Here is a 24,521-nt window from a genome sequence, read left to right as displayed (position 1 = left end):
GTTACTTCTGGATCTAAACTGGTGCAGTCAGTGATCCTAGCAGTGATTAGAAATGGTGCAGTCAGTGATTTTAGCAATCCAGTATATCTCAAGATGCATCTATTTTGCACTGAATTGCACTGTTTCCTTTCTTGGAAAACATATATGATGAAGCTAATATTTTGGTTAGTAGTTCTGCCTATTAGGGGACCTCCTTCTCTTGCATAATCCCACATGTTCCCTTACAGTTGGGATACAACCACAATCCAAAGTCCAAGGTGATGATTACAGGATGCATTACCTTTTTCTGTTGTGGTACCATATCTGTGGAATTAACTCCCAAAGTTCTGAGGAGAGCCTCTTCTCTGTGTTTTCCAGCGGGGTTTTAAAAGCACATCTTTTGAAGAAGAAAGAGTTTCCTAGGGGTCACTTTTTAAGTCAGTGTGTATAGGTTTTTTTGGTGCTATTTTTATGGTTCTATTGCTGTTTTCAAATCGTTTTTAATCTGATCATTCTTATTTTATTGTATTTATTTTAATTTTATGTTTTATATTTTTATTGTATTTATATTTTTATTTTTATTCATTTGTTATATCGTACACTTTGAGCTCCTGGAAAAGCAGTATATAAATTTTTAAAAATAAGTAATTATTAGTACATCTTGTTTTCCAATATCATATATTAATAATCTTGCATTATTCATCACTGTATTTTTTAAAATATTCCAAGGTGTGGTAACATTTGGTGAATTATATTGATTTTGCACTCAGTTTTATTATACAATATTCCCACAATCCATTACTACAATTGTTCTGTAGTTCAGTTATTTTTTTACTTTTATGTCTTTTACAGCTGGATGAAGATGAAGACTTTGAAGGTGATCAGGATAAATCAAAGGTGGGGCGAAAAAAGGCAGCATATTCTGGAGGGTTGGTCCTGGATCCAAAAGTTGGTAAGACACTTCAGTTTCACTACTTGAGATCAAATCATGGATAGGATCCAGATGAGTTGAACTATTTGAAAGCCATTCTATCTGCTCAGAACATTCCATAAGCTGAATAATGCTACACAATGTACAGATACCACTGCTGTTTCCATTTTGGGAATACAAGGGAAAAAATTAGCCTTAATTGAGCGAATAGTATCATTTCTGTTGAATGTGGGGGAGGAAAATGCATGCTTATGGTATTTATACCTAATTGAGCTGTTGAATAGAAGGAAATTGTTTTCTGCTTATATCAGTGGAGCATGTGGGATGAGAAATTTTGTGTACAAATTTGAAGTTAAATGTCAAATATGTAAAGTGTATATAATATGCAAAATGAAGACAAATAATTGGTGACTTCAATTTAAGCCATCTCCTTGATATAGGTAGATAGACAAATAGAGCTGTAATAGAAAACATGGAAAAGTTTACTCTTTCTATATCTTTTTTTAATGTGTATTCCAGTACTGTACTTGTGAAGATAATCTTTTCCTCGTTTCATAGAAGCCACTCTCAGGCTGCTCTGAATGTCAGCTAACACTGAAATAAATCTTACAGCAGTAATGAATCTGTATGAGAGATCAGAATATTGAGTTTGAGGAAACTTAGGAGGATCTAATTTGTTTTACCCTCTTCCCTCCAGTTATGCTTCATCTCTCTTGAAATGAAATGGGTGGGAACACCCAAACATTTCAAATATGAAGTGTTGGACTGCTGCTTCAGATCCTGCACTTGTTGCACATTTGTTTTCTTGCCCAATTCAGGGTCCTGGTATTGTCCTTTAAAGCTCTTCATGGTTTGAATTCTAGTTACCTGAGGGACTGCCTTCTCCCATTCATTCTGGCCCATTCTCTTAGGTCATCACAGGGGGTCTCTTTCAAGTACTGCCAATATCCCAAGTTAGAGGGATGGCGTCATGGGAGTGTGCCTTCTTTGTAGTGGCACCACAACTATGGAATGTCCTACTGGGGGAACTAAGAACTTCCCCCTCCATCATAGTCTTTTGGTGAGGGCTCAAAACATTTTTGTCCCATCTTGCATTTGGTTGATGTGTCATTGTCTGTCTCCTGTGTCTCTGTAGCAGTGCTTTGGTCATAAATAGTTGCCCTCCTCCAATTTGTTGTTGCCCTTATGATTTTATTTATTGTTTTATATATGGTATATTTTTAGTGTGTTTATAATCTTGAGCATTGTAAGCCATCTTGAGCATTTGCTCTGACATAGAAAAGGTAGAACATAAATCGTTTAAATCAGTGGTTCTCACACTTTTAGCACTGGGACCCACTTTTTAGAATGAGAATCTGTCAGGACCCACAGGAAGTGATGTCATGACTGGAAGTGACATCATCAAGCAGGAAGATTTTTAACAATGCTAGGTAGTAATCCTACCCACACTTACCGAGGAGTAAGTCCCATTGACTATCATTGTTAAAAGCATATACAGAGTAGCCTGTTCAAAGTACAGATCTGTAACATTTCCCCAAATGCAGTCACAAACCATGGTAGGATCAAGTCTATTATATTAAAAATAAAATATTGAAATGATTGGGGACCCACCTGAAATTGCCTTGTGACCCACCTAGTGGGTCCCGACACACAGTTTGAGAAACACTGGTTTAAATAAATGCGTTTGGAAATGACAAGTAGCTTTTGATGTAGCGTATTGCTGCAGATGTATAGATAGGTATATACACCTTAAAATGTGTAGTTCTGTATCGTACAGTTGGCACTGCTTGTAGGAGGATTACTTGCATAAAATCAAGCCCCCTGTCTGCCATTGCTAATTAGTGGATATTTTAACTTATTTCGGTGTCTCCTCTTTGTGGTGACAACTGAACAAAAGTATCCTACAGTAACATAGGAGCTATCTGTTCATCCCTGGATAGTTAACAGGGTTGGATCGTTCCACTCCTGACACATCTGCATGGTTGACTATAGTGTAATATTTTGAAATAGTGTTGTGTACCATATATAAATACTGACTGGATCATGTGAATTAACTTTTGTTTCCTAATATAATCCAAAGCACCTTTTGAAACAGCATAAAATACATTGTAGAATGGCAGTCTTTCAGCTTTGACCCTCTCGCTCAGTGAGGTCAAGATGTTTTTTCCTTGCTGAAACCTCAGGCTCCTTTGCTCTTCACCCTTTCTGATTTCTCTGTTCTATAAAGTATTTGTTTTGTTATGCACCATACAGTTACACACTGTAAACTGAATCATGTGTCTTTTATTTCAGGTTTTTATGATACGTTCATTTTGCTTCTAGACTTCAATAGCTTGTACCCTTCAATTATCCAAGAGTTTAACATCTGTTTTACAACAGTTGATAGGGTATCTTCAAATGTGCTAAAAAAGACAGAGGTGTGTATTTAATGTCCACTTTATTTTCTGATTACTGTATAAAAAAATAAATTCATTTTCACAAAAAACAGTAAAGTGTGCCTAAGAACCGCTAGTCATGTTCATTGCTAGATATTTGGTTAAGCAGTATGTACTTACAACTTTTCAATGAATGGGAATGACAAGAGCTAAGTAAATTACTTTGGTTGCAATGGAGTAGAATAATGTAAGCTAACATTAGCAATACAGTTGAATCTCATCATTCACAAGGGCTCCCTCACCATGGATGGCAAAAATCACATTAAAGCAAATCCATTTAAAAAACAATATCCCTTTGCTAAGTGATTTAAAATTAGCCCTGCTGACCTTTGTGATGTAAGACAGAGGCATTAGGCAGACAATCCATCAATCAGTCTCTCTCCAGGCACTTAGAAAGGCTTTACTCCAAGCCAGCGATCCCTCCCTTCATCCAGAGCTCAGCACTGGGAAGGAATGCAAAGTGATTATCTAATTCTTTCACATGCTCAGGGGGAAGGGAGGAATCCTTGAAGCTTGCCTTGAAGCTGTTCTAAGTGCCTGGAGAGACAGTTGTGTTTGGCATCCTTCAGTCTCGGAAGACTATGGTATTGTGCTCTGAATGGTGGTTCTGGAACAGAGTGTCCTCTCCAGTGCGCAAAGCCTGGGTAGAGTAGATATGGAGGATAGACTGTTTCCCATGCAGCAAATCGCCCCTCTCCACGTTGCTGAAATGGTCCAATGGAAAGGCAGAAGCCCATACGGTTGGTTCCAGCGGCGTCGCAGGAGTTGCCAGAACGTGACTGTGTTTGGCCATGAACTGCCTCAGGGACTCTGGCTCTGGATTTCTCCTCGAGATTGACTCGTGAAGCCTCTTCCATAACTGGATATAGCCACAAGGCAGTGGAGGTTTGGGATCAGAGTTTTCCTTCTCTCAGATGAGCTGCCTTCCCAGGCCGAGGAGTCCCATCTACCCGGTGGCTGTTTAGTCGCCTCTTACGGCAAGTACACCCAAACTGAGGGCCTATTCTTATCCCCCAGCCCCCAGCGGTGCTGGAGAGACAATGATCGATGGATTGTCCTCTCTCGCATTAATAAGGCTATCGTTAAACAACTTTTTTCCTTTAATCAAAAAGGCCCTTCTTATAGCATTGAGAAAAACCGCAGGTAAAAAAATCCATGGATAATTAGGTTATACCTGTAGTGTATTTTAAAAAAACAAACTTTTCAATGGTCCTCATTTGTTCAGCTTACTTTCCTGGTTTACTTCCATATACAAAATCAGTTCTGTTTATTTTTCTCTACCTTCTTGCAATTCCTCTGAAAAATATTTCAAACCTTTGACTTGGTTGAACCATCCACCTCTAATTCTGTATAATAACAAATAGATTTGTGAGTTCCAGGGAGATAGCAGAACATTCTAAAACTCATTTGCAGGCCTTTTAAGGTAGCAGTAATGACAGCAAATATCAGAATATGGCAGCCTGCATCTTACGTGAAGGTCACATTCCAAGGTTAGATTGTAAAGTCAAAATTGCATGTAGTCAAAACTACCTTAAATTCAAAATATGTACGGTCTCATTAAGAACCAAAATAACAGTATGAGAGATGTGGAAACTGAGATGACTGAGGAAACAACTTCATTTTCCCATTTTAAGTTTGCTTTGGGTCATATCATGAGTAAGTGGCGTGGCTGCTGGAATCATCTGCACTATTTAAATTGTTTTTCTCTTTTTTGGGGGGCAGGGGCTGAGCATATATACTTGAATTCACACTAGTAAAGCGCATGTAAGGTGCAGACTGACTACATTGTCCAAAGGGACAGTGTCTAATAACCACTGTTATATGTGGTCAAGGGCACAATCCTAACCCAATTTTCAGCACCAAGGTAAGAGTAATGCAGCTCTGAGATAAGAGCAAACATTCTCTTACCTTGAGGACGCGTTTGTGTCTGCCTCCCAACTTCAAGATGCAGCACATACCTCACTTGCACAGTGTGGGAAAGTTGGTTAGGATTTTGACCTACGGGTGTGTTTGTTACACTGCTACCCTACTTTTCCTCCTGAGAATTCTTATATGTGGCTCCGGAGTGATTTTTCATCCAGGAGTCATTATAAAGCCAGATAAGCTGGATTTTTAAAATCAGTTGCTATCTATTTGATGGTTGTTTTGTTGATACCAGTTGCTTTTCATTTTTATTCCTGGCTACGTTGGGGTGGGGTCCCTCAAATGGGACAGAAAGGTGGGACTAAAGTATTTCAAATAAATAAATGTACTATGTTATGCCAAACAATGTTAGGCTCACCTATTGTATTGAATACTGGCTACTGCTCCTCTGTTCATATCTAAATGAAACAGTTTGACTTCCATATCTTGCCTGCCTTAAAGGCTAGCAATGAGGAACAGATGTCAGACTAAGATATTGTTTCACAGGATGGAGAACAAGAAGAAATTCCAGAATTGCCAGATCCAACTCTAGAAATGGGTATTTTGCCAAAAGAGATCAGGAAGCTGGTTGAGCGAAGGCGTCAAGTGAAACAGTTGATGAAACAGCCAGACTTAAATTCTGACCTCTACTTACAGGTACTTCCAAAATAAAAGTACTCATGGTTTTATTGTATAACTTTGCTGAAATCCTTGTTTCATCTGGAGAATAGGGCATTTGTTTTAATGGAGCAGTAGGAGGACATGGTTGTAGTTTTCCCAAAAACAGCTGACTAGCTTAATCATGGGCCATAGACAAGATCCATATAGATGAAAAAAACATAAAACGTTATTCTGAAAATGACTTATCTCATAACTATCTTGGGAATTTCCCCCCAGTATTTCTGCCTTGAGGGTAATGGGGGAAACCTTTTTTGTTGCCCTCCCCCATTTGCGAACATACAACATTTCCTGTTGCTTAACCAAAAGTCGAAAGGAGTAAGCAGAATAAATAAGAAATCATGCTCTTGTTTTGTTATAAATGATATAGCAAAATAAATAATGGGAATATATCCACAGTGACTTCACCAAAGATGCTTAAGCCGTTTCTGCCCAATGTTGCATATACGCAAGAGGGACCAAATGTGTACACCTGTAGGCTGGGCAAAAATGGACTAATTTGTGAGGAATGCCCTTGAGGAATCCATGTAGAGCAGCAGTCGGCATTTAAAAAAAAATCTAGAAGTGTTTGAGTTTCTCTTAGGTAGAAGAGGTTCCTCTTAGGTTCCTCATGCTGTTGTCCAAGATATAATTTTTAGAGTGTGATAGATTGTCAGAGAACCAAGGAACCAAATCTGATTAGCTGTGTTGGACAGAATGTACTGAGTAGGGCATCCTTCAATCTAAATTAGGATTTTATTTTTTTTAGTTGTTGACTTAAAAGAAGAAAATAAACCTTGAGAAAATCCAGGAGAGTTCTGTATTCAGAAATAAGCTGTTTTTAGGGAAATTTAACATAGAGTTCTGGTAGAGTTTTCTTCATCCATAACTTGAATTTTGAGCCAGTAACTTGAAAATACATAAATCAGTTTTCAACTCAGTCAGAAATATTCCATTTCTGCTTTTAAAAAGTTATTAATTTTGAATAAGATCACAATATCTTACACTTAAATTCTGAAGTATCACAGTGTCTATAGGTTTTATCACTGTGTGGCATTCAGGTGTATGTTTTAGCCTCTAGCACAGTGTTTCTCAGCCACTGGTACTTGTACCACTGGTGGTACTTGAGGTGGTGTCTGGTGGTATACACAGGACCCCCAGACCCTGCCACCTGTCAGCAAGACCAGCAATGCAACACGACAAGTAGCAGTAGGAGGCTTGATTCTATGGGCAGAGCACAAACTTTTTTGGAGCCTCGTTGCCTTTTACTTTCAGTGGTTCTTCCAATTGGTGGACCATGCAGTGTGGTAAGGGAAGGGACAAATGTTGAGAAACGCTGCTCTAGCCCTTGATAATTTATTTAAAAGATTTATATATTTTCTCTAAAAAAAAAAAAATCAAACCAGCTTACAATAATAAAATACTTAAAATACATAAATTAAAGCATAGTAAAATACATGAGTAACATTGTAAATATACAGAAAAACAAGCACAATAAGTAGATAACTAACAGCCAGCAATGAAACTTAAGTAAATAAATGATCATGGATCAGTTAACAAACCTAACAAGTAGAGAGAAGTCGGATAGCCGTCCTGCTAACATTATAGCCCAACCCACCCATCCCACCCTGTTTCTAAAAGCCTTATGAAAGAAATGTCTTGATTCCTTGCTGGAACCCTTCCATAAATGGTATAGCTCTTAATGTAAAAGAGTATAAAAGGTATTTTCAAATTTCTGAACATTCTTGAGGGTGAACTTTCAGTCTAATGCTGAATAAGGACGTAAGAAGAGCTCCACTGGATCAGATCAAAGGCCCATCTAGTCCAGCTTCCTGTATCTAACAGTGGCCCATCAGTGCCTCAGGGAGCACATAAGACAACAGGAGTCCTGCATCCTGGTAGCTTGTTTGGGGAAAAAAAAATGCCTAAGTAATGATGTGACTGGACTAGAAGCTATAGTATGATGGTTGATTCACCGAACATAAATACTTGTTTCAGTGCGAGACAGCCAGACTTATCATAGTTAATACACAACTGATTCATTTTATGGAAATTTGCTGGAAAAACATATCAATACATGACATTTTAGAGAAGCAAGACTTCTCCATTGGGCTCCATATCTTTAAAAAATGTCCTTGGCTCCGTTATTTATTATTTCCAAACGTTTTCGACTGGTGGCTCCCTTGACTTACTGGCCATTGACTGAGACCCCTATTAGGGCTACAATCCTATATGTTGTACAGGGCAGTGGGTTTTTCCCAAGAATTCTGCAGCTCCCCTGGCTGGTTTCTTTTGCTACCCAGGGAGCCACAGCTCACCACTAACTTATGTTGTTCTGGTCAGTCAGTCCAACAACTACAGGCTTATACTGCTTCTCATGTTGTGGCAATAATGCACAAGCAGTCAGGTGGAATTTTGCCAATGAGATTACAATATCAAAACTTTTTTTATAAGTACCCAGTATATTTTTATTTCTCAAAGTTCAAATAGGACTTTGTTAGAGCTTCATTAATAAAGTATCTAATAGGCCTTGCATTTTCTTTTCCATTACAGGGACATTTTATTAATTTTGTTTTATTACCTGTTTGTAACAGTTATGATGTGTGATTTATTTCTCTTCAGTATGATATCAGACAGAAGGCCTTGAAGCTTACAGCGAATAGCATGTACGGCTGCCTGGGGTTTTCCTTCAGCAGATTCTATGCAAAGCCTTTAGCTGCTTTGGTGACTTTCAAAGGCAGAGAGGTGAGTCAGTAGTCAGTGATACTGCTTATGTGTGCAGGTGGAGGATGGGGATGAAACCATGAATGATATTTGCAAGCATTCTTCCATCAGTGTGTTTTTTTTGTATACTGGTTTTTCTTTACCTCTTTCTGTTTCAAAAATAGCCTAGACAAAGAATATTTGCCTTTCTGATTGACAGAATGTGGTAGAGTCAAAGAAGAAAACTGCCATTTTGTTTGTGGATATTCCCAAAAACATTGTTACAGTTGAATAAACTACTCGTATAACTTCTATAGATCTGGGATAGATGTGAAGGTAGCTCATGATCCACTAGTGATAGCTAGGTGGCCAATTTCTGTTGGATCATCAAGTAACATTTGGCTCCTTGCAAGGAATGCTGGACTATTTGAAGCTTAGACTGATGGAGCAAAGCAATTAACAAATCCTTAAGCAAGTTGGCATTGAGGAAGGGCTTTTATTTCAGCGGTTGACATGACAAACTTAAGCAAAATTCTTCTTGTTTCCCAAATATTTACATGTACTGAACCATCTTCCACCAGAAGTGTCTAGGTGCCAACACTTCACCTTGGCTGTGTTCATTTTTGTGTTACTGTAACCCTATCAGCTGTGCATAGGATGAAGGGATACAAGATACAACAGCAGTGTTCTCAAAGCAACTTTTAGCAGGTCACAGCATTTCCTTATACAAAGATTGCTCACAGCTACAAAGTCAAATTATGACCTGCCTTTTGAGAGTTCCAAGTCAAAAGTCCAAAATTCTTCAGGGGTTACTGGGGCAGGATTGACGAAGGTGTGCATATTTAGGACCAGTTAATTGTAATCAGTTGTGCTGTATATGTTAAGAGAGAACTCTTGCTTTTTAAATTTTAAAATGCAGCATTAGACCAGGCTGATTCTGTTAAATTGTTTGTTTAAAGCATTTGTATCCCACCTGTGATCAGCAAGCCTCCCAGAGAAGCTTACATAAAATTGAGCAATGGGAAATCATTACAACAGAAGAAAGTCTGCGTGTGGGCGAAGTATACCTCAGAAGCTTTTGCTCATAGGGTGGTTGATGGTTCTGTGGCTCCTGTGGTTTCCTCTCCTCACAAAACTTTAAAAGGTACCAGCAGGTAGAGCAATGACAGTGACTTTACCTTTGCTCCTCACTGGACAGTTCATGTTTTGTGGCCATTGTGAGAGGCATAGTCAGCTGGACCCACTAAAGACTGATCTGCCCCATCTGCTGTCAGTGATGAAACCAGAAGATCTAGAGATAAAAGCCAGCATTGGATATTAATCTTCAGCTGCCAAAGAGGAAACTATCATGAAATGAGTGCAGTATCCCATCTGTGGCACAATGTGACCTAACTTGTGGAATTTTCAGGTCCCTAATAAACTGGCACGCCTATAAATAAAGTATAAATCTTGATTTTAAGCATGGGTAGTTAGTTTAATTGGAACAGAATTACTTGCTGAATCCTCTTAAGGCAAGACTAAGGCATAGCCCTGTCCACTTCCAGTATTCTAATGTGCCCGTCTTGATTGTCCAAACAAGCTTTTTTTCCTTGCTGAAGAAGAGCTGCTGCTTAATCCTACTGACTTGCTGAAGACATAATGCTCTGGATCTCTAAACTCAGCCCCTGCCCTCATGTGATGCCAACCTCACCTGCTGACCAGTGGGAATGTGTAGAAGAATTATCTAGTTCAGATGCATATGAGGCCAGAACACTGAATCATGTATAGGACCTGAGTAGCATCTTCTATGAGATAGTCTTTTGGGCTCACAGAAGCCTTTAATTCCTTGCATAACATATGCTGTGTTAACATGACGGGGGGAGTAAATCTGAATAGTTTCTGGTAAATGTGTGGAATGTTGCTGGGACCCAAATTTTAGCTGAGTTTGCAGAAGAGCAATAGTTTAGAAGTGAATTTATTTATGAAATTCAACTTTAAGGTGCAAGCAGCTTTAGGTAAAGTGGTAAGGAATAGTGTAGGAATCACTAACATAAACATAATAAAGTTAGTGAAGGGCTGGAGAACTTGCCTCAGGAGATATGGGGCCAGGGTGAGGATGGATGTAATTGTTTGTCTTAGTCAAGCCTTGTATGTACCCTCCCCCCCCCCCAAAAGCATGCTACTGTTGACACATTTTCTGGTTGTATGAATGAGTTTTATTTTGAATATGGAGCCCAATACAGTAATGTGTGAATTCATATTTTATTTGTTTTTATGAGGTTTATACACAATTGGTATCATTTTTTAATATTTGTCAGCTAGGCCAAAAAAGTGATGTGGAAAAGATTGTAGATGGATGCTTTGAGTGAAATAGATACACAATTAGGCATTTGCCTCAAAAATTTGTTTTTTAAAAATTTGCTGTTTTTGAACATTGGCAATTGATATTTCAGAATTGCCTTATACCTAACACTTAATGGTAAACATTTACCTTGAATCTTCTGTTGTTGCAAAATGAATAATAATTTGCTATATAAATGGCTTATGGCTTCCTTTCAGAACCTTAACTATTCTGGTTCTACTATTAATAAATAGTGCCAAATGGAAATACTATAGCTTTTAACAGAAACTGACACTATATACATGTTGGTGTTTGTTTACTGCAATTTGTAAAGTAGTAGTGTGGTAATTATGCAGTTTCTTCACTAGATGGTGATAGAGAACTTGTGTTCATTAGCAAAATTAAGACTGTTTTGGTCACTCAAAATTAATTCAAATCGCATGTAATTAAAACTGTCTTCGAAGGATTACAGATTTCCTGTATTGTAGTTAGTACATTATAAAAATGTGACTTCACTGAGAACAAGTTTGTTTAATTGTGGTGTCAGAAACATTTGTTAAATGTGGAGATGTTTTATGGTTAAGGTAATGCAAAAGATAAGACCTGTAAGAAGCACTTTACTCTTGTTTCATGTTAACATTTATGGATACGGTAACTGAGGCATAGCTATTACAAACCAACCATGACATAGTGTAGTGTTTCCCAAGGTTTGTCTTCCACCGTATCACTTCACATGGTCTACCTATTCGAAGTACCATCAGAACTAACTGCTGAGGACATCATCACCAGTTACTTCAGGATTGGGAGGCCAGATGCGACACAACAAACACCAGTAAGAGGCTCAGGGTGAATGGAAGGGCTTTTTGGAGAGTGGAAAAGCATGCTTTGGAGCTCTGCCCACTGAGCTGAGCCTCCTAATGCTGTTTGATGCATCGCATTCCTTGTCTCACTGCCAGGTGGCGGGGGTCCTGTGAGGTCCACCAGATACTACCTCAAGTACTGTTGTTGGTGCTTGTGGTACCACTGGTGGTGGCTGAGAAACACTGAGATAGTGTATACCTGGGTCTGAGCTATAGCACTTCAGCCAACAGGTAGGGACTTAGATGATTGTTTTTCTGTACATAGAAAACTAGATATTCATTTTTATATACTGCTTTTCAACAAGAGTAGTTCACAAAACAGTTTACACAGTAAAATAAATCAAATGATTTCCTGTCCCTAAAAGGCTCACAATCTTAAAAAATACAGAAGAGACACCAGCAACAGCCACTGGAAAAGATGCCATGTTGGGAGTGAAGAGGGACACTTGCTCTCCCCCGCTGATAAGAAGAGCACCTCTTTACCCAGTTAGCAAGGGTGGAGGAAAACCTCTGGTATATAAGAGCTTTCAATGAAGTGAGCCCCACTTGCAGTCCCAAGGTCCAGGCCTTGCTGTTTGTAAGGACTGTGTGTTCTCATCCCCTGAACAGGAATTTGCACCCAGAGAACTTGAATTGTTTTCTCAGTGCTCAGCCACTAAAGTGATGAAATAACCAACCAAAAGACCCAGCAGGAAAAGTAACAGAATGTGCACACTCTTGTTTAAAGATTTCCACCATATCCTCATGTGCTACCCAGCCTAGAAAATGATGCATTCCTTGGTTCAAGGCCTGGCCAGACTTGGCAGCTCCCCAGTACACCCAATTTGGCTGTTCTGGGTCAGTGTCTCTGTTTGGTCTAGGAGTTGAACCATGTAATAAATTCTACTTTTCTTCCTATATCTTTTCAGAAAGCAGTAGTTGGCACAGACAATAAGGGATCATTTTACTTATGTATAATGCTAACGCCTACCAGCACTGACCTTCTTTGGCGTATATAGTTCGAACAGTTCAACAGGGTGATGGTAAAAAGGTGCTAAAGAGGATAAAGCACAGGAACATGTGGATCAGTCATTTCTTCAATATCCTGTGAGATTATGCCATACTTAAGCAAAACATATTCAGGGAATAGAGTGTGAGACTACAGAGTTGAATTTAATTGACAGCTCTGATATAATTTTCTTTTAAATTTGGACAGTCTTGAGTGAGTTGAGTTGCTCGCTGCAAACAGTAATCTTGTGGCATACGTGCACCATCTTCAGACATTTTAAAACCAGAGATAAGATTAGAACTATTCTATTGTAAAAAAATCCCTGCGGGGGTTTAGAAAAGCCTGTCTATGTGAACCGCCTTGGATTAAAGTCTGAGCAGAAATCTGATGACCAAGAAAGGCAGTATATAAATACCTGTGTTATTATAATCTCCACAGTATCACAATGTTGGGAAATGTGTCAGCAAGCGCTGCCCTTATCCATATGTGCTCTGTAGCTCTGCCATGGCTGTGCTCTGTAGTCCTATCCACCCATGTTTGCAATGTTCATCTACACAGAATCTTTCCTAGGGTAGACATGCAGTACAGATGTGCATCACTTAGCAACATTCTACTTAAGATCTGACTGCATTTAGAATGTCAGTCTTTCTGCAGAATTACCCTTCTGCAGTGGTTCCCAAACTCTCTAGGTGTTTGGGAACCGTTGTAAGTTCCTGTAGGAGAGGGGAAAAGGACATGATCTCTATGATGGTGCCACTGCTGGAGGCAAAAGGTTTTTTTCCTGAGGCAGTGCTGGACTCCTGGGGGGCCAGGAAACCTACAGATGCCCCTGCAGGGCTCCCCAAGCCTCCAAACTATTGAAAATAGTTTTAGAAAGACCACTTCTGGTTCCGTGACAAAAAGCGACCAGCTTTCCCCCCCCCCCTGTATTTTCAGCAGTTTGGAGTCTTGGGAAGCCCTGAGGAAGGATCTGCAGGCTCCCTGGGCCCCCCAGGATGCAGGCACTGCCTCGGATATGTTTTTTTTTTTTTAAAAAACCCTTTTATTCCCAGCAGTGGCATGATCATAGCAATTGCGACACTGCCTTCACCATCGCCTTGCGCCATTGTGATGTTCCAGTTTGGGAACCTCTGCCCTACTGTATTACATTCTAGACCATTTCACTCCATTATGTTACATAGACATTGTAACACATTCATCGATTAGATGGCACTGATTGTAATTACATTCCATTATACAGTCATGCGCCACTTAACGGCAGGGATGTGGACCAGCATCCCTGTTATCAAGCGGGGCTTGACGTAATGTGAAGCCTCCGGAGGCAAGGGGATACTCTGTTTCCTTCGCCTCTGGAGGCTTTTCTGAGCCTTACAGAGGTAGTGTTCATCCATGCGCTGCCTCTGTGAGGCTCAGAATACCAGAATTGTGCAAGAGGCACAACTTCCAGTTTCTCAGAAGAAACCAGAAATTGCCTACCTTGGGCGATTGGGGCATTCTGAGCCACACACTAGGAGGCTCAGAAGAACCTCTGGAGGCTTTGGGGATGCATGCAGGTCTGATCACGTGACCAGTAGTGGCAGCCATCGCATATGCGATCCGTTGCTGGCTGGAAGTTTGTAAAGGGGTGCTCGCCTGTATTAAACCCCATCTAGTGGCTGAATGTGGTATAGCATCTATGTAAGGCAATGGTGTGAAATTGACTAGCATGTGATACAGTAGGCTGAATGTCCTCATAAGGATGAAATTGCAGAATGTATCTCTGTCATTAAACAATGTTCATTTATATAGACAAATGTGGCAATAGGTATAGCGGGCAGTAGAATAAGACTAGTATTCATTTGTAGGAGTTGCTAGTGCACTTTTGGATGTTGTAAAATGATTAATTTCATAACTTCTGAAGTGTCAAGTAAATGGAGTACCAGCCAGCAAGGTTTGGGATGTGATTAGGAAGGATTTAACCTCCTAGTGGAGGTTAACTACAGTCCATTCACTATTATATGATATTGTAGCTTTCAGGATTTGTTCTTTCAACTTTGAATATTGCCTTGTAGAACAGGTTATTGAAAAGTATAACAGACTTTCTATCACTGGGACGCAAAATGTGTTCTGTCCTCTTTAAGCTTCTGAGGAAATAGGGTCTTGTTTATGACAAGGTCTTCAGAACATGTGTTTGTAAAGTGCCACTGGACTCTTGGTTCTTGCTATATGAGATAACGCAGCTACTGTTTTGAAAGGTGGACTTGTTCATATTTTGAAAATTTGAAAATATTGTTTGAAAATTGAAAATAATGTAACTAGAGATCTCTACCTCTATCTTCATTCTGTCAGTAACCAGCACTGAAAAGAGCAGACAAGAGATTGAGATTATAGTTTTCAATCCACTTGCTATTTGAGAAAGCAGAAAAGTTTTTTGCTAGAAAGATAGTCACTGATGATTTAACAAAATATTGACTGATTACACAGTGTCTGATTTGACTCAGCTTCATAAACTACAGAGAAATTCCAGCAGAAGAGAACTTCTGATCTCCCCCCCCCACCTTTTTTTACTGAATCAAGGCAGTTTTTTGGCATTTGTTTTTCTCTCAGCTCTTGCTGGGGGGGGGGGGAGAACCTTATTGTAGTGTTCAATTGCAAAGGAATTTTAATCTGTTAAGAGCAAGCTGTCTTAATGTGTTCATAGTTTATAGAGGAAAAAATAAAAATCAGCCTTTTCTCATTCTGAAACAACATACATTAAAATGTATTATTTCCTGTGACTAGCAGGAATTTGGAGTGGGAAGCGGAGTGTCTTGTAAGATGCTACAGGATAAGGATGTGAAGTTCAAGTGGCAACTGCAATTTATATTTAGCTTCTCTACCAACTATGATTGGAGGATTTTAGCAATGAGTTATTGGCGCCCCTTTCCCCCCTCTCTTGGAGAACTGCTTGCTAATCTCTAGGGAATGTAAACTTCTGCAAGCTTGCCTTTTTCAGAGCAAAAAAGTTATGAGCGTCTTATGTATATTGCTAATTGATTAACTCAGTGACTCTCAAACTGCTTGGGAGTTTGAAAACCAAGGTAAGTGTGTACAGGGGAGGAGCAAAGGCAGCAATGTGATTGCCAGGATCATATCTCTGCCAGGGCCAAAAGTGTTTTGTTTGTTTTTTTGGTTTTTTTGCAATTTACCTCAGCCAGCGCCAGAGTTCAGAGGGTGCAGGGAGCTCTGTGGATGCCATTACCGGACTCCCCAAGCCTCCATAAAGCTAAAAATAATGATTGGAACCCACTTCTGGGTTTGGGCCATCTCCCTGCCCCACCCCTTAAGGAAACAGAGATAGGCTTCCCTTGCTGGTGGGTCGTGACCCACCATTTTGAGAACCCCTGGATTAACTTTTCCTCTATGGACCCTATTTTTAATGAATACTGCTAAAAAACTTCTAAAAATCAACTTAACTGTAAAGTATGTTAAATTGTTTTAGTATTTGCCTTGAAGTGTCAAGTGAAACAATGTTTCAATACAGGTATGACCTAATTATCCTCAAATTTTTTACCTGTGGTTTTATCTCAATGCAATGAGAAGGGTCATTTAAGTTAAAGGAAAAAAGTCATTTAACAATAACCTCATTAATGCGAGAGAAGGCAGCCGGCTGACAATCCATCAATCATTCTTTCTCCAAGCACTTAGAACAGCTTCACTCCAAGGCAAGCGGCCCCTCCATTCCACTTGAGCATGTGAAAGAATGATAATCAGTTTGCATTCTTTCCCCAGCATTGCACTGTGGTTGGGGGGGGGGGGGTTTGCTGGCTTGGAGTGAAACCTTTCTAAACGCCTGGAGGGAGACTGATTGATGGATTGTCTGCCTCATGACTTTTTCTTACATCACAAAGGTCAGCAAGGCTGTTTTTAAATTGTCTAGCAAATGGACATTTTTTTTTAATGGATTTGCTTTAATGTGTTTTTTGCCATCCGTGGTGAGTTCTGGGAATAGGACCCAATGAGACTCAACCTATAATAAGAAAAGATCTGTTGAGGAACTAACTGGGTATAGCTCCTCCCAATGAAGTACAATCTGTTAAATACATTGCAAAGATTAGATCCTATCCCACAGATGAATTACTCTGCAACCAAGACTTGAATTTTTTATTGTTACGTGTTCAAAGCTTCTGAAATTCCATTTGAAATGGAGTATTGCATATCTTAATAGAGTTCAGATTTCTTTAAAGTTCACTTTACTTCCACTCATCTCTTCCTTCCCACTGCTCAGCATAAGCAATTTAAATTAACGTATACAACATTGTTATTTTATGTAATGTAATGTTTCATTTGGACTTCGGAAATAGACCACAGCAACGTTTGACACTTTTCATTGGCTAAACATTAAAAATAAGTGCTTAGATGGCACCTTTCTCGAAGTCTTGATTGAGAGACAAATGCTTGAATCCACTTATGCTTGATGGGCAGTTCTTTGTGTTAATTGTATATGATAGAGCTGGGGAAAAAAGCACAGTGTATATATAGGCTATATTCTGAATGTATTAGTAAGTAACATAAGCCCTGTACCAATGTTTTGATGAAACCTAGCCCTTGTGCAAAAAAAAAAACACACCAAAAAGAAAATGCAAAAAAGTCTATTATTAAACACAGATTTGGTTTCTGATCAATTTGAAGGATGTTTAGACACGTTCTGCTTAATGTTTATAGATTTTATTTTTTTCTACACTAAAAGCCCCTTTGCCCAAGTAACAGTGTTTGGCTGCTTCACAACACCTGTCAATGTTGGCAGCAAGTCAGGATGACAGAGCAGTAATTTAGAAACTGCTATTCTTTCATTGTTAAGGGATTAAAGGGAGACTATAGCTATTTAAATATTACTTGCTTATAGAAAAATTGCACCACTAATATTTGGGTTCTGCAATTTGTGTTCTGCAATAGAAGGCGCTTCAGAGAGAAGGGATAATTTTGCTGATCTCCCCTTCCAGCTGCATGCTTATTCTGCATGCTATCCTTCCCGGGGGGAGGGACCTCCCAGTTACAGGAGCAGATTTGGGGCAGGAGCAGGGGGTGAAGGAATTGGTGAAAATTAACTTCCTCTTGCACAAAGTAATACTTTAGGGCTCAATCAATGGGAGTTTGCCATCTTTCACATTCCTTGTTTTTTTTGCATGTTCTGTATTTGTTTCTTTTTGGTAGTAGCGGGTAGTACAATATCAAATATACGTATATTTGGAGCAAGCACATATTGAAAATTTTGAAGGCAAAAAACCTTCTTCCATCTCTTGTGTACTTAGAGCAGGTTAATGCATGGATGAGATGAAATTTTTTTCATTGTATTGGAGAAGTGCTTTTTCCATAGATTAGTATAGATGGTGTTGATTTAGCCTCCTAGTAGCCCAAGCCTCCTAATTATATTTACTTGGAAATAAATCCCATTTATTTTAATGGGACTTCCAAGTAGCTATGCAATTGTAACCGAAAGTATTGTATTATGGTAAAATAGGAATTCATACTAAAAATGTTTGTCTGTGAGACTGTATTATAGTGAGTGATTTTAATTAGGCTTTTGCTGGTTTCAGGAGTTCTTATATTCATTTTTATTAGGGAAGTGATTTGACCTGTTGCTAGGTTTTTCACTGTTTGCTGGTAATGTATCCTTCATTATCAGCAAACTCTGTCCTTCTCTTAAAATTCTAATTTTTATGACCTGAGCTTAAGCATGTTTACTTGGTGGTTCTTACTCTCAGCTAAGTATACACACCAAAGGGATAGCATCACAAAACAGAAACAAATGAGGAAGCTTGTAAAGGAGATTGTTGTTTGAACTGGGAAATCTTCATCAGTCCGAATGCTTATTGAGCATAAGAATCTTCATGAGAGTACTGATGCATACATGATAATAATCAACACTAAAAAGATTATGATTACTTCTTGGAACTGAGACTTATTATTTTGGATTAGTATACCATTTTCCTATACCTGCTGTTTACTTGGTTAAAGGAGTTTGTGTAGAACTACAGCCCTGCTTGTGCAGCTGTCTGCTCCTTTTTTACTCATGTCCACAGTTGTATTGACTAAGCTTTAACTTCTAGCACAACTGTCTTTTTGTCATGGTTGCCTGCCTCTGCTCTCTGAGAGTAAACACTTGCTGGTTAAGCACCAAGAGTTTTCTTAGATCCTGAGAGAGCACAGTTGGCATTGTAATTTTACTCGGTCTCCATTATGAGGGAATAATAATCTCTGCCAAGGCAGGCAACTTAAATTACCGTGAGGAGCATGTAAGGCATGCATGAAAGCAGATTATCACAATTATCAAGTATCAGTACTAACTTGGGTATTTGTCCCTGGCCTTTTCCCTGTTGTAGCTCTTTATTTTGTGTCATCTGTTCTGGGGTGTGTGTGTACATACGTTCCACTGTTCAACTTAGGCTGATGTGCTTGCTACGTAAGCTCTCCTGGACCTGGCCACAGTTTTGCATGCCTTGGTTCTGCCTTCGTTGGATGGCTGCGGTGCACTCAATATGCACTCAATTTACAGGTCCAGCTTTGTTATACACGGATTTTTTTATACATAGATTTGACTCAACACGAATGGCCACTGCAAATGAGAAGGAATGTGCTGATCCCTGGAGAATGGGAAAAATGCATCCCCTTAAAATCAGTTTAAAAAACTGAACAGTCCTTTAACAGTAGCTTCCTTAATGAGAGAGAGAGAGAGGGCAGCTGGCTGACAATCCATCAATCCTTCACCAATGCAAAGTGATCACCTTTCTTTCATACTCAGGGGGAAGGGAGGGGTCCGCTTGCTTGGAGAATTGATGGATTGATTGTCATCTTAATGACTCTTCTCTTACATCACAAAGGTCAGCAAAGCTGTTTTTAAATCACCTGAGCAAAGAAATTTTGTTTTTTAAATTGATGTGCTATAGTGCATTTTTTGCCATACCATCCAGTGAGTGCTTGGAACAGAACCCAGGCGAATAATGAGGCTCAGCCTGTACCTGCTTTTTGAAGACAGTTTGGAAATGGCAAAATGTTGCTGATAAAAGTTCTGACTAGCACCATTTTTTTGGGAGTACAATTCAAAGTGCTGGTCATTACTGTAAAAGTTGTAAATGACTGGGGACTAGGTTACCTAGAGGGCTCTTGCTTCCCTTTATGAATCTTTCCCTTCATAAATATACACTGGTGAGTCTTCTGCATGTCCTGCTGCTCTCAGAGGTGGCACGCACAATGAGGTGTGAGAGGATATTCTCCATGGTGGCCCCCAGGAGACTTTTCGAATTCTCGATCTGCCCATCTTTTTTTGCTCATTGTAGACCTGTCTACTTTATCAGTGAATTTTTTTTCCTGCTGGTATTAGGTTGTTCTCGTGTGTGTTGCTGCTTTCTAACTCCTTTGCTTAATTGTTTTTTTGGATTTGTTTTGCATCTTTTTATGCAAGCCACTTTGATCTTTAATGGAAAAGTGAAGTAGAAATCTCCTAAATAAAATGGCGCCAAACCAAATTGATTGTCTGCTATGGGAAAAACCAAGTTGCTTAAAAATAAATAAATAAATAATACTGGGTGAATTTATGTTGGCAGGACTAGAAAAATATTTTAAATTATTGCATGCCAGTTTCTTCACCAGGGCTATGTAAGAACTTGTACAGATATGTTATAGTAAATTATTATGGCCATGTAACAAATTGAAGAGGATACTGAGAAACTTGCTTAGTGTGTGTGTCTGTTGTTGAGAATACACATTCACTAGTAACTGGTGGAACCAGTCACTGTTACTGGTGGAACCTCGTTATCTTTTGCTAGTGTTGCCACTATTGTGGTTGGCATATAATAGAGTTATGCATTACATTTAGACGTACATTTGCCAATATGGATGGCTGCTTCTCAGTGACATGTGCAGTGGGAAGGGGCTCATGACCTGGTTACTTCCCGTGCTCACACCTCTTGGCAGTTTAAATCAATTCATCCCGACTGTGAGGATTTGATGGGGGTGATGAGGGCAAAGGCACGATAAAGCAAGAGGGCTAGGAGTAAAGGCAGCAGCTGCAAGAGGTCTAAGAACTTTGCCAGGTCTTGGTTCTGGCACTGTGGGTAATATCTAATGAGCAAGTTCCTAATTGTAGTCCCAATGGTAAAGGCAGACTGCCCACCTGCCGGGCACAACTTAATTAACTATTTTGCAAGAGCTGTGATGATGAAGTGGTAGATGAAATATGCAAAACAAATGGCTTAGTGCTGGTAAGATGCCAGCCTATCAGGATTAAGTTTTTGTGTACGCAGTTACTGAATGGTGCTGAGAGGTTATATTTATTATTTCTTCTATTTGATGCATTTGCCCTACCATACCACAGCAAGAGGGAAATTTGCCAATGGGGAACAAGAGTAAATACGCTAATAAATTCTTTGGCTAGGAATGATAACTATGTTGATGGCTACAATGTGACATACAACTTCTGGAATGTCGAAGTGATCAAAGTAGACTCAGGATGCCTTTGTCCACACACTTCTGCTTTATGCACCAGTTGTTGGCATGAAGGTCACTTCTGATTTCATGCTCTTGAATAGATGGCCTAGATAGGCGTTATGCTCCACTGATATACATATAAAATCTAATGGCATTTGACATTTCCACTTATATTATAAGATCAATTGTAGTTTGGATATGGGAAACCTGGGTTCAGATGTCTGTGGTACTTCTCACATAACAGTATTGGACAAGTCACCATTGCTTAGCCACCCTTCCTGACAAAGTTGAAGACAGATAAAGAACATAACAAAAAACACTTCCTTATAACATTTTATAATATTTTAATAAAACGTTAAATGGACATTCTAAATTAGAATACATTAGAATGCATACAGAGGAGCTTGTATTTCAGATGTATACACCATAACAATTTATTCTGATCCAGTGGCTGTTTCATATGGTTGTTTATACATTTTTTGAAACTTTTTCTGCACTGGAACGCCATTAAAAAAAAGAGTCAACTCAAGTTTAGTTTATTTAGCCAACAGATCATAACAGCATAAGAAATCAAATGGGCAAACAAAATAAAAGATTTCATTTAAATGTTTGCATTTGCCATCTATGGTCTGTACCTTTGCCTCAATTTTTGAATGTCTGTAGCCAGTTGTATCGAGAGATGCAATTTCCCTCAGTCTGAGCCTTGCAGAGGCAGCACTTGGACTGCTTCTTGGAGGCTCAGACAACCCTCCAGAGGCGAGGGGAGCTGAGCTCCCCTCACATTTGGAGGGTGGTGGTGTGCACCCCCGACGACCACTTGACCACACACGGTTATTGCATATACGATCCCGGCATTAACTGGAACGTTGCTAAGGGGTGCATACCTGTAGTTGGGATACAAGCTCAGTCATATGTATTTGCAAAACAATGGATAGTCAGGTAATATTTCTAGTAGTTGTAATATGAGGTAGTTGATCTCTGGAAGATCGTTTCCTTGAATGAGGACAGAATAAGAGAAAGCGCTTCTCCAGGAAAGACTATAGCAGAAAAGTTTCAGAAAAATGAACCAGATTATCCTTTTGAGGAACACAGTGTTGGGACAATTATTGGGAGCCTACTGAGTTACAAACATCTGACTTATGAATGGGCTTGGTCAGGGCTTTGAAGCTGGCACAGCTGTGAAGACATTGGAAGCTCCATGGAAACAACTTGAGCAGCTCAATAACTATGAAAACAGTGGACTCCTCCCTTGATGTAGCAGTGGGGAAAAACAGCTCAGTGACATTGAATATCTGAGGATTCCTGGGAACAGGAGAAGATAAAGGAAGCAGTCAGCTTGGCCATGGCTACAGGAAGAGCGGAAGTATTGTAAGGCACAGGGGAGCGTGGAAAAAGCGGACTCTGGATGCAAATCCAGTGGAATAGTGACATACAGCCACCTTTTACCACCACCAACTAGAAAAAGAGGGTGGTGAAAATAATGGGCTAAATACAGGGCCCCGAACAAAACTACAACCTAGTGCGGCTGCTACACAGAGGTAAAAGTGAGACCCAAATTGCAGTGTGGCATGGCTATCACAACACATGGTTTGAATCTGACAGCACATGCGGAATTTTGCTAATCACTTGTGGATTTCACATATGCTGACTCTTGAGTGCCAAAATGGAAATAAAATGAGTGCTATTGTTCTAAAGTTCAAGGTAGTGGGCTCCTACTGCATGCTTTGCAGGCTGATAGAACTCATGCAGGTGTTTTATGTATGAATACATTTTATTTGAAGCTGACTGATGTCATTGCAGTTTCATGTATGGCTTGACAAGTGACGAGCCCCACTAGTCTTGTTAATGTGTTTTTATAGGAAGCATCTGTGGAATTCTGCTGTGAGTATTGCATTTCTTTGTAGTCACAATAATAGTGTCCTCTTTGAATAGTATCAGTTTCCATGTCAGGATTTAGAGCATGTAAAAGCATAATCAAAACTGCTTTAAACTGATCTGCAAGTGCTAAGTGTACCTTTTGATTGATAAAAAACAGAAGCTCCTCTTTATGTGATTTTGAGCTAGGTGTTAATCTTTCTGATTTGATCCCTTTTTTCTCAGTAATTAATAGGTTGCAGCTTGTGTTTTGGATTCTATTTTAGTTGTGCAAAACTAGAAGCAAAGTGAATTAGTCAAAATTTAAGAAGTTGTTTTCATATTGATCTAGCTCAGGGATATCCAAACTTTCTGGCAGGAGGGCCACATCATCTCTCTGACACTGTGTTGGGGGCCAGGGAAAAATTAATTTATAATTCAATTTTGAATAAATTTGCATAAATGAATATATTAGTGATGGAACTTATATGAATGAATGAAGGCCTTGCAATAGCTCAAGGCCTATAAAAGGCCTTGCACAAAGCAAGGTTGGCATCAGAGATGTGAAACAGCAAGCAATGGAGGGAGCTCTCTTCCCACAGATCATGCAAGAGGTCAAACAGTTGCCCTCACACTGCAAGCTGTTGCATTGAGCTAACATGGGCTCCAGCAACTCTCCGGAGGGCCAAAGGATCGTTGGAAACTAAGAGCTCCCCACTGGCCAGATTGGGGGTCCCTAAGGGCCGCAAATGGCCCCCGGGCCGGAGTTTGGGCACCTCTGATCTAGCTTATAAAAATTAAATAGATGACTCAGCCAGCTAAGATATCATGACTAGTTCAAGATCAACCACTGAGACGTGTTTTAAAAAAGGGATTTTAAACCCAGGTCTACTCCAGTCCAAATGGGACACTCATTCTACTACCCCATGATGGCCTCTTAAAATTGGAAACTTATAACTTGGTGAAACTTACAACTTGAGCTGTCATCTTGCCTGACCATGTCTCTTTTCCTCCCTTTTATTGAGCATTTTGACCTCATGAGAGCTATGAGAGCACAGCAACTTCTGAAGTATGCTAATGATTTAAGGTCATAAGCACATTTAGCAACCAAGAACATACTGAGTTGTTCATTTCAAGTGACAAATTAAAAGGCTGTGATGTCAGATTCCCCCACCTTTTTAAGGTTTTTATCCCACTTCCCTACAAATTGTTCTGAGGCAACTTAAGGAGAACCAAAAGCCTTGTACTATTTAACTGGAAGGAAAGATGCCCACCAACATATACTCAATGTGTTTATTTTGCGTTTATCAGTATTTGAGTGAATGGCATATCATAAGAACAGCCCTGCTGGATCAGGCCTTAGGCCCATCTAGTCCAGCTTCCTATATCTCACAGTGGCCCACCAGATGCCTCAGGGAGCACACAGGACACATACATCCTGGTTCCC

General features: G+C 39.6%; 1 protein-coding gene and 1 non-coding gene across 2 annotated transcripts in view; both read left to right on the top strand.

Moving 5' to 3' along the window:
- POLA1 (DNA polymerase alpha 1, catalytic subunit) overlaps positions 1 to 24,521 on the top strand; it is a 247,703-nt gene that overhangs the window by 35,079 nt on the left and 188,103 nt on the right. Inside the window, 4 exon segments of the mRNA XM_066619493.1 lie at positions 832 to 931; positions 3,203 to 3,327; positions 5,755 to 5,904; positions 8,527 to 8,649. Of these exon segments, the coding sequence (XP_066475590.1) occupies positions 832 to 931; positions 3,203 to 3,327; positions 5,755 to 5,904; positions 8,527 to 8,649 (498 nt within the window).
- Positions 2,753 to 2,884, top strand: LOC136647091 (small Cajal body-specific RNA 24). Its single transcript, XR_010794256.1, has one exon. It is a non-coding gene; the product is annotated as a small Cajal body-specific RNA 24 (non-coding RNA).

Source organism: Tiliqua scincoides, chromosome 3 (assembly GCF_035046505.1).
Source record: "Tiliqua scincoides isolate rTilSci1 chromosome 3, rTilSci1.hap2, whole genome shotgun sequence".
Classification (NCBI taxonomy): domain Eukaryota; kingdom Metazoa; phylum Chordata; class Lepidosauria; order Squamata; family Scincidae; genus Tiliqua; species Tiliqua scincoides.
The sequence above is the reverse complement of the archived record's forward strand: the minus strand, read 5'-3'. Positions and strand labels throughout refer to the sequence as shown.